The sequence below is a fragment of the Oncorhynchus mykiss genome, chromosome 25 (genome assembly GCF_057628025.1).
Source record: "Oncorhynchus mykiss isolate SJ-2025 chromosome 25, ASM5762802v1, whole genome shotgun sequence".
NCBI classification, from domain to species: domain Eukaryota; kingdom Metazoa; phylum Chordata; class Actinopteri; order Salmoniformes; family Salmonidae; genus Oncorhynchus; species Oncorhynchus mykiss.
In genome coordinates this window covers 67975468-67986313 of record NC_143046.1, presented here as the reverse complement: position 1 = coordinate 67986313, position 10846 = coordinate 67975468, and the positions used below count along the sequence as shown (strand labels likewise).

Sequence of the window (10846 nt, the reverse complement as noted above, 5' to 3'; positions counted from 1 at the left end):
AGAGCTGGATGTCTCTAGAGGATGTTACTACATGAAGAGGATGTTATTTTATTCAATGCATCTAGTGCTTTTTGTTCCTGATAGCTCGAGCAGTCCTCGAAGTGAATGTTTTATTTTTTGAATATATATTTTTGGGGGAGAAAAAACAGTATACATACAAGAAGTATACAAACAATGATAACATATGCTAGGGGGTACAACAAATTACAGATTATACAAAGACCTTAAAAGATGCACACATATTGATTGTTTAAACAGCTTTCTTATTAGAAGAATGTAGAATGGTCTTAATGTACTGCTCGAATTCCCAATAGAAAACATGAAAGAGTGTTTTTTTATTAGTGAATTTACATGTATGAATATGACATTTTGCCACTAGCACAATTAGAGTTGAGGTAAAATTGTTTTTCTTTATCCTTTTTATAGTTAAGAAAACTGAGCAGCACATTCTCCCATAAAAAAAAACAAAAGTTATCAAGAATATTTACAATGATAAAACTATGAATATCTTTCCATAATTTCTTTACATGTAGACAACGCCAAAATAAACGCCATACTGTTTCTGGATGCTCAACACAAAAAGTACAGTTAACGTTAATGTATTTTTTGAGTGTCTTCAGGTAATGAATGATTCGCAGGGTAATATTTATGGATAATTCTGAACGAGACCTCTTTGACCTTGTTAACAAGCATGTATTTGTGTGATAATAACCAGACTTTTTTCCAACAGATATTATTTACTGTATTCCATCCAGTAAATTGTGACATAAGGAATGGATACATAAATAAAGCATGTATAGATCTGTTGTTCTCGGGGAGTAAGGAGAAACAAATGTGTCCTATTGGTGTCAACTGGATTAATTCAGGGACTTCGAAGTGAACGTGGCTATTTTTGCAATATGACGTGTATAGTCACGTGACCACGAGTGTAATGGGCGGATATTTTCAAAATGGAAGAAATGCAAAAGTTTTGGAGTAAAATAAAATAGCAACATTCATTTGGTTTTTTTAATCAAAGGCCGTTTACGGCCGCGGATAAATTAACCTGGTTGAACATGTATTGAATAATAAGTTTGTATCGATTGGGAAGACACGAGAAGCAAGATGAGTGTTTCAATCGGTAATAAAATCGAGGTAAGTTGTCCGCTAACGTTACTGGACTACTGTGTACGTTAGCTAGCTAACGCGTGGCTAATTTATTACTGTAGCTAGCTAATTTAGCTAGTCTAGTACAAATTATTTTAGCTCGCTGAAGTTGCAAGAACTAGCCACTCCGAGGCTGTTTAGTTCGCTAAATAACTAACTACGCCTACTGTAGTTGTCTACAAACGTTACCAACTTTGCACAGTTTGTAGTCGGCAATGCAGAAGAGTGACGTTAGCTGATGGCTAAAACTAGCGGTGTTGCAGCCGAGTTGTTGTTGACTCTTGAGACATGCCTCCCACACAGGAGGTTGGTGGCACCTTAATTGGGGAGGACATGCTCGTGGGAATGGCTGGAGTGGAACGGTATATCAAAATGATACCATTCCATTTACTCTGTTCCAGCCATATGAACCGTCCTCCCTTCAGCAGCCTCCACCGGTGGTGCTCCCCCGCGATTTACGGCACCGGTTTATTGTTGCCAGGTGATTGGGACCACAACGCCTTCATTAGCGGGAAGAGAGCCGGGATAATTCAAGGACATATGGCAAAGACGGGTGCAACGTTTGTCTGATGGTTTTACAGTTGGCAATGTTGGGTAGCCAATCTGTAGTTTCCCTGACGACCAAATGACTGGTACAGTTGTTGTGGTGGTGTACTACTCACTGGCTGTCTAGCCAGCTACATCATACATGTCAGAGGGAAGATGTTCGACACAGTTATTCGCTATTTCTTTCAAAACCTGACAACTAAATGCAAAGTCAGTGAAGATGAGGAGAGAATCTTATCTACAGCTGGGGAGTTACAGATTGAGGTATCACGTCAGTCATCATATATATATATATATATATATATATATATATATATAAATAACAGCTGACAGGCACATCTAGGACATATTTTTAGGACATAGGCCTAGCTATAGGACATATTCTAGTCATACTTGTTGTAATTTAAACATGTTATTAACTTTGGAATTCTGTATTTCATTTTGTGAAAACATTTGTTAATTCTCTTTATCAGGACTTCAAAGTTCTCACACTCCTTGGTAAGGGCTCCTTTGCGTGTGTTTACCGGGCAAAGTCAGTTAACACTGGCTTGGAGGTGGCGATCAAAATGGTAAGAACAATACTTCTAAATTGCTATACAGTCTGCATCCCAGTACTTTTATGGTATTGCTCCCCAGGGAACCACAAAACACAAACATTAATACCATAAAGTAAGAGCTCATCACTACAAAGTGTTTGTCAAGTGCAAGCAGACAAATCACAAGTGTGGAAATGTTGACAGCCTACACAGTGAAGACTCACCCACTTAACATCATCAAATTTATTTATATAGCCCTTCTTACATCAGCTGATATCTCAAAGTGCTGTACAGAAACCCAGCCTAAAACCCCAAACAGCAAGCAATGCAGGTGTAGAAGCACGGTGGCTAGGAAAAACTCCCTAGGAAGAAACCTAGAGAGGAACCAGGCTATGAGGGGTGGCCAGTCCTCTTCTGGCTATGCCGGGTGGAGATAACAGAACATGGCAAAGATGTTCAAATGTTCATAAATGACCAGCATGGTCAAATAATAACAATCGCAGTAGATGTCGAGGGTGCAGCAAGTCAGCACCTCAGGAGTAAATGTCAGTTGGCTTTTCATAGCCGATCATTAAGAGTATCTCTACAGCTCCTGCTGTCTATAAAGAGTTGAAAACAGCAGGTCTGGGACAGGTAGCACGTCCGGTGAACAGGTCAGGGTTCTATAGCCGCAGGCAGAACAGTTGATCATCATCCTCTCACTACCAGGTGATGTGCTTAGCAGAGCCTTGTATTTTCACTAAGCCCCCCTCCCATGGGTCCTATGTGGACTGTTGGGAGTCTAGACAGTCTGTTCTGTCTCTGGGTAGTTCTCATCGTTTCTTTGTGGAAGTTCGATCGGCTCTTAGCCACAAGACTAAAGCAGTGTATTTTAAGGCTCACATGCACTGTATAATTATCTAAACTCTAGAGAGTTGAAAACAGCAGGTCTGGGACAGGTAGCACATCCGGGACATATTCTAGTCATACTTGTTGTAATTTAAATATGTTATTAACTTTGGAATTCTGTATTTAATTTTGTGAAAATGAAAAATGCAGATTGACAAAAAAGCCATGCACAAATCTGGTATGGTCCAGCGTGTGAGTAACGAAGTGGAGATTCAGTGTCGATTGAAGCATCCGTCAATACTAGAGGTAAGCATTGTTGAACATTTTATGTTGGACATGTTATGGCATGTGATCATTGTAGTGCTGAAATTGGTGATTCTTAAATAAGCTCTTATTTACTCATTTACATGACTGCATTTAACCCCAGGGTTCTCCCAATGATTTTTTAATTTTTTACGTGGTGCTGCTGAGTACAGGTGTGGTGTAGTGACCCCTTTAGACTCAGACAGTTTTGCTTTTTTGAATACTGCTATTTCCTGCCATCTAGAGCAAAATGGCTAGAATAATAATAAGGTGTGGTGCCTGGCCTTAAATTATCAAACATTTTACATTGTGGCGCAGTCAGTCCACAAGGTGGTGCTGTGCCATGAACCCTGATAACATTTTGGCCTGTCATTTTACTCTTTTGCAGCTGTACACCTACTTTGAAGACAGTAATTATGTGTACTTGGTGTTGGAGATGTGCCATAATGGAGAGATGAGTCGATACCTGAAAGATAGGAAGATGCCCTTCTCAGAGGGTGAAGGTGAGTCAATTTGTTTTTACCTGAGAGTGAAACAGTGATACATTTCTTAACATGGTATGAAAGCTACGTTAACATGTTTTGACACTGCCTCGTTTCCTTTTATAACAGTTGTTGAACTTTTTTTTTTCACGTTACAGCAAGGCACTTCATGCATCAAATAGTGAAAGGTATGCTGTACTTGCATACACATGGCATCATGCATCGGGACCTGACCTTGTCCAACCTGCTTCTGTCGGGCAATATGAACCTTAAAATAGCTGACTTTGGCCTGGCCACCAAGCTGAAGCTCCCCAGCGAGAAGCACTTCACCATGTGTGGCACACCCAACTACATCTCCCCAGAGGTGGCCACCCACAGTGCCCACGGCCTGGAGTCTGATGTCTGGTCTCTGGGCTGCATGTTCTACGCCTTCCTGATGGGCCGGCCACCATTTGACACAGACACGGTCAAGCACACCCTCAACAAGGTGGTTCTGGGGGAGTATGACATGCCCAGCCATGTGTCCCAGGAGGCCCAGGACCTGATCCATCAGCTGCTGAGGAAGGACCCTGCGCAACGGCCCAGCCTGTCTGCTGTGCTGGAGCACCCCTTCATGACCCAAAGCCTGCTGGCCAGGACCAAGGAGCTGAGCCTGGGGGAGCTAGGCTCCATGGACAGCGGCATCGCCACCATCTCCACAGCCTGCACCTCGTCCACGTCCGGCAGCAGCAGTAGCAGCAGCCGTCTCCAGAGGAGAACCAGGCGTGTGATGGGACCTGCCTTGCCCAATCGCATGATGCCTATCCCTACACTGCCCCGGCCGCCCAGCAACGCCTGCTTTGAGGGGGTTGAGCAGTGGCAGCAACAGCACTCAGACAGAGTAGGCAGGAGCAGAGCTGCTCCGGGTGGGGAGAGTGGACGGCCCCACTCCAGGTACCCACGAAGGGCTCACTCCTCAGACCGGTCTAGCTCCTCTGTCACTCCAGCCCAGGGGATGGGGCAGGCAACGCTGGAAAGGTGCCACTCTGAGGAGATGCTGACTGTGTCAGGGAGACTGGCCTTTCCCATGTCCTCCAGCTACAAGGACACTCCACAACCCTTCGCAGAACATGGAAGGCTCCCATTGCCGCCTGTCAAACAGACAGCCAGGTAAGATGTGACACCAGGGTGCTGTAATTGATTGAATGTGATTTATATTAAAATGTCCGTGTCTGTCTGACTAACTGATGCATGTATGTTCTCAGCTCAGGATGTTCATATTCCACACAACCACCACGTCCACTAAACCTGCAGTTAGAAGAGTCAGAAGGTGTACAAAATTGGTTCAGTAAAGAAGGTATATTACACCTACTCTTTTATTTGCTGTATCTTCATCTTACATCCCAATGTAAAGATTTACAAGTTCTAAAATAAAGGTTTTCATGCATGAGCTTGACAGTGTTTGTTCCCCCTGCCTCCCCAGGCCCGTTTCCGAGGCCCACGGATGTCAGCTCTCACAGCAGCAGTGGCAGTTTCCATAGCAGCAGGGAGCCTCTAGGTGTACACAACTACTGGAGTGACAAACCAGCAGGCAGAGGGACCAGTTCTCACCGCAACCACAACCAGCACCACCCCTCAAACACTGAGTCCTACTGGGAGAATGGGCAACGAGTACATGGGGGAGAGCTGCAGAGTCTGTCCAAACCCAAACCAAGTATAGCAAAGGAGAAGTCCCTGAGAAATGTGCTCCCTCCCCTGTGTGCCTCCAGACTGAAACCCATCAGACAGAAGACTAAAAACGCTGTGGTAAGACAGACAAAGCCCCTAGTTATCCCCCTGTCTCTATTCACCTGATCTGCTTTCAATGAAGGCGCAATGCCTGCCTGCTCTACAGCTGTGGTTTGTCTCTTTCTCCCCAGGTGAGCATTCTTGATACAGGAGAAGTGTGTATGGAGCTTCTCAAGGGCCAGGGCCCCCAGGAGAGGGTCAAAGAGGTCCTTAGGATATCCTGTGATGGTTCGATGGTGAGTTTCAGGAATAACAACACTTCATACCCTTCAGAGAGGTTAGATCATGATCTCTGTCAGTAAAATAATGGCAAAACACTCGTTTCAACCTTTGACCATGCACCTGTAGGTCACTATTTACCAGCCCAATGAGGGGAAAGGTTTTCCTGTACTAGAGCGCCCCCCTGCTCCCCCTGAGGACATCTTGATCTGCAGCTATGAGGACTTACCAGGTACACCTCAATACCAGACAGTGAAGTCTCTGTTACATGAGTAAAATTAATTTTATACATATGTTGGAAATCTGATTTCAATTAACCTTTGTCCTCTGCTTCTCTTCAATAGAAAAATACTGGAGGAAATACCAGTATGCCTCCAAGTTTGTGCTCCTGGTGAAATCCAAGACTCCAAAGGTCACCCTCTATACCAAGTCTGCTAAGTGTATGCTGATGGAGAACTCCCCCAATGCAGACCTGGAGGTGTGCTTCTACAATGGTGAGGACTATTTACAACGCATCAGTTATATGAAACATCATGAACTTGAAGGATAAGATCTATTGTCGTTCTCTGATATTGAAATGTTGCACACTGTTAAACTAAATCATCCTGACCTGTAGTTCCCCTCTGTGCTGTGACAGGAGCAAAGATCCACAAGACGTCGGAGCTGGTCCGGGTGGTGAAGAGTGGGAAGTCGTACACAGTGAAAGGGGAGGTGGGTCTGAGTGGCCTCAGCCCAGAGAGCAGGCTGTATGTGGAGCTGTCTGATGAGGGCCACAGCATGTGTCTGTCTCTAGAGGCGGCAATCACTGCAGAAGAGCAGCACAGTGCCAAGAGCACTCCCTTCTTCCCCATCACCATCGGCAGGTGAGAGAGAGCCATGACTGTGTCTGTTGTCAGTGTTAATGCTGTAAATTGTCATGTTTGGAAGCACTTAAATCAGTGGGGGTCAGTGCCGTTTAAGATGAGGGAGGATGTTTTTTCTTTCATGAGCATGGCCTTATTTCTATTACAGCATATTGGATGACTGTTATTCATATTCCATTCACCCAGTTCAATGTAACAGCGATAGGTTTAGGCTACTACCTGATACTCTTATTTTCCCCATACCCATCATAAGGTTGCTACAACCTAGCCTATGATTGAACGTTTACAGCATAGGTGCACAGGTCGAGAGACAAATGAGGTGACAGACAGTGACATTCAATACCGTCTAACTGATATAGGGTGTAGTCATTAGTCCAACAGTTGCAAACGAGGTATGTGTATCCCTGTTTTATGTTTGCTTCCGTTTAAGAAAAGTTAACAGAATCCGCGGAATGAAATCAAATGAACTTTATTTGTCACATGCGCCGAATACAAGTGTAGACCTTAGCCTGAAATTCTTACTTACAAGCACTTTGCCAACAGTGCAGTTCAAGAAGAGTTAAGAACATATTTACCAAAGAAACTAAAGTAAAAAGTAACACAAAATAACAATAACGAGACTGTATACAGGGGGTACCAGTACGCAGTTAGTGTGCGGGGGTACTGGTTAGTTGAGGTAATTGTACATGTAGGTAGGGGTGAATTGACTATGCATAGATAATAAACAGCGAGTAGCAGCAGTGTACAAAACAAACGGGGGGGGGGGGGTCAATGTAAATAGTCGCTGATCATGTGTAAACAGTTCACTCTCATAATACACGTTGTATTCCTTCGCTTGTGGACTTCAATGCACAATACATCATCTGTATGTGACCAGGCGAAAAAACTTTCCAAACCGATACACACAGCCTACATCGTTGTCACCATTTTAGCTAAAGTAACATCATAGTCAGCATAGCTAATAGAACTAACGCGTTAGTAAACCCGCTACAATCATGCAGTAATGTTAGTGTCAATTAAGCATTTACACTGTCGGGCCCCGGAGGCAATAAATTAGTCAAACCAAAAGTTTACCTTCACTCTATTTCTCTCTTGCTTCTCCTTCATTTTGGAAGAAATTAATTGTTAAACTATTGTCTTTGAGTCAACTACTCACCACATTTTATACACTGCAGGGCTAGCTAAACGGTACCCCCTGTATATAGCTTCGTTGTTTTGTAATTTTCTTGTTACTTTTTAAAAAACATTTTAGTTTTTAACTAGTTTATTTTGTAAATATTTTCTTATCTCTATTTCTTGAACTGCATTGTTGGTTAGGGCTTGTAAGTAAGTATTTCACAGTAAGGTCTACTATTCGGCGCATGTGACAAATACAAATGTATTTGATATTTGGTGACATGATTATGTTTAGTATAGTTTTTTTATTTAAAAAATATAATTTAAAAAAGTTTTACAATTTACATTTTTATGAAATTCACTGAGGATGGTCCTCCCCTTCCTCCCCTGAGAAGCCTCCACTGTCTTAAATAAAGTACAACCTTGCAGAATGCTGAAAGTGACTATTTCAGTTATTTACACTGAGTGTACAAAACATTCGGAACACCTGCTCTTTCCATGACAGACTGACAGGTGAAGGCTATGATCCCTTATTGATGTCACCTGTTAAATCCACTTCAATCAGTGTAGATGAAGGGGAGGAGACAGGTTAAATAAGGATGTTTAATCCTTGAGACATGGATTGTGTATGTGTGCCATTGAGGGTGAATGGGCAAGACAAAATATTAAAGTGCCTTTGAACATGGTGTGATAGCGGGTGCCAGGGACACTGGTTTGAGTGTGTCAAGAACTGCAACGCTGTTGGGTTTTTCAGTCAACAGATTCCTGGGTGTATCAAGAATGGTCCACCACCCAAAAGACATCCAGCCAACTTGACACAACTGTGGGGAACATTATAGTCAACATGGGCCAGCATCACAGTGGAACGCTTTCGACACCTTGTAGAGTCCATGCCTCGACTAATAGAGGCTATTTTGTACACTTGTATTTGTCGTATGTATGCATGCATACAGTACCAGTTAAACATTTGGACACACATACTCATTCTTCAAAGGTTTTTCTTTATTTTTTACTATTTTCTACATTGTAGAATAATAAACGACACAAAACTATGAAGTAACACATGGAATCATATAGTAACCAAAAAAGTGATAAACAAACCAAAATAGATTTGAGATTCTTCAAAGTAGCCACCCTTTGCCTTGATGACAGCTTTGCACACTCTGCATTCTCTCAACCAGCTTCATGAGGTCTCCTGGAATGTATTTAAATTAACAGGGTATACCTTGTTAAAAGTTCATTTGTAGAATTTCTTTAATGCGTTTGAGCCAATCAGTTTTGTTGTGACAAGGCATGGGTGGTATACATAAGATAGCCCTATTTTGTAAAATACCCAAGTCCATATTATGGTAAGAACAGCACAAATAGCCTTTATTTCTCAGAACAGGAATACTGATGAGTTGCAGAAGAAAGGTCTTTGTTTCTGGACATTTTGAGCCTGTAATCGAACCCACAAATGCTGATGCTCCAGATACTCAACTAGACTAAAGACCAGTTTTATTGCTTCTTCATTCAGGACAACAGTTTTCAGCTGTGCTAACATAATTGCTAAAGGGTTTTCTAATGATCAATTAGCCTTTTAAAATGTTAAAGTTGGATTAGCTAACACAATGTGCATTGGAACACAGGAGTGATGGTTGCTATGTAGACATTCCATAAAAAATCTGCTGTTTCCAGCTACAATAGTAATTTACAACATTAACAATGTCTACACTGTATTTCTGGTCAATTTGATGTTATTTTAATAGACAAAAATGTGCTTATCTTTCAAAAACAAGGACATTTCTAAGTGACCCCAAACTTTTGAACAGTAGTGTTTGTCAGCCAGTCCTTGTGTCACTAATCTTGCTACTCTGTCCCTCCCAGGAGACCTGCCAACCCAGACTCCTCCTGCCCCTCGTCCCAGCCTGCCACTGCTGATGTGGCATCACTGCCCCAGCCCCCATGTTTCACTCCCTCTGTGAGTTTCTCCCACGCAACATGTCACATTGTTTGATCTAAGCTATTTATTCCATCCATTTCTATGGAGGAATTGTAAGATATTTCTGGTGTTATTGTTTTTGAACTTTATTTTATTTATCTTGTCCAATCTTCAGAGGATATCCTATGAAGAGTCTGACATCACCTCAGCCAGTGTGAACAAAAACTGCTCTCCGCTGTCGGTCAAACAAGACCACACGGCCAACGCAGGGAAAGTCCTCAAGTCTGTCTTTGTGCCAAATATTGGTTGGGCCTCACAGCTGACCAGTGGAGAGGTGTGGGTGCAGTTCAAAGATGGCTCCCAGCTGGTGGTGCAGGCAGGGGTTTCCTGTATTATCTACACGTCCCCAGAGGGACGGACCACCAGGCACTGAACACTTACACAGCACCTATAACAAATACAATAACTGACATGGCTTTACCACTGTTTGATATGTCATTTTGATAATGTTTTAGATGTAAAATATGGTTTTCTGTATTTGAGGAATGGTAGTTGTCAAACCCTTTTTGCTGACATGTTCCTGCTTGTTGCTCCAGGTACAAGGAGAATGAGAAGTTGCCAGAGCTTGTGAAGGAGAAGCTGCACTGTCTCTCCACCATCCTGGGTCTGTTGGCCAGTCCAGCAGCACGCCGCTGAATCAAACCTCAGCATTGCCCCCATGCTGTTATATTGACACGTCCCTGTGCAGCAATGATGTTGCAGGGAGGAGAAACTTTCACAGCCTTTATACTGTGATATACATACCTCTTTTCAAATGGGCTTGTAAATATGTTTATTTTCTATGTACAGATGTCAAATTATGAAGATATATATTTTGAAGTACCCATGTTGTACAGCATCTTGAAGTAGTTTGTATGTGCGTGTAAACTTGTATTTTCTGAAATGTCAGATGCTTAAAAGCTGAAGCAATAAACATCTGCAGGCTGGGTAGAGTTCAGGGTTCTTTTGTTCTTCATATCAGCATAAATGGGTAAATGTTTCCAGCAAAAACTACCATTTAAAGGATGAGTGGTTGTTTGCATACCTTAAGTATGGTATCAAGATACAGGACAGATGCAT

At 42.5% G+C, this 10846-nt stretch overlaps 1 protein-coding gene across 7 annotated transcripts; it reads left to right on the top strand.

Annotated features, from left to right (window-relative positions):
* Window positions 1-730: 730 nt before the first annotated feature.
* LOC110505604 (serine/threonine-protein kinase PLK4) lies at window positions 731-10719 on the top strand. Of its 7 annotated transcripts, none has more exons than XM_090220819.1 (15): window positions 909-1134; window positions 1548-1956; window positions 2166-2261; window positions 3267-3362; window positions 3748-3862; window positions 4000-4990; window positions 5086-5177; window positions 5304-5626; window positions 5740-5844; window positions 5957-6059; window positions 6172-6321; window positions 6465-6690; window positions 9673-9766; window positions 9903-10061; window positions 10324-10719. In XM_090220819.1, the coding sequence occupies exons 2-15, from the start codon at window positions 1849-1851 to the stop codon at window positions 10336-10338; spliced, it is 2673 nt and encodes an 890-aa protein (XP_090076945.1). In that variant the 5' UTR covers window positions 909-1134; window positions 1548-1848; the 3' UTR covers window positions 10339-10719. The 7 variants fall into 7 exon arrangements, with proteins under 7 accessions (XP_021440603.3, XP_090076945.1, XP_021440601.3 ...); XM_021584926.3 differs by having other exon boundaries at window positions 9903-10153; XM_090220822.1 differs by having other exon boundaries at window positions 925-1134; window positions 1548-1627.
* The last annotated feature ends 127 nt before the right edge of the window (window positions 10720-10846 follow it).

Coding starts and splice junctions, on each gene's coding strand:
- LOC110505604 (XM_021584926.3), top strand. CDS start 1,849: ATGTTCGACACAGTTATTCGCTATTTCTTTCAAAACCTGACAACTAAA. Junction 9,767..9,902: donor CCCCATGTTTCACTCCCTCT/GTGAGTTTCTCC, acceptor TCCAATCTTCAG/AGGATATCCTATGAAGAGTC. Junction 10,154..10,323: donor CCAGAGGGACGGACCACCAG/GCACTGAACACT, acceptor TTGTTGCTCCAG/GTACAAGGAGAATGAGAAGT.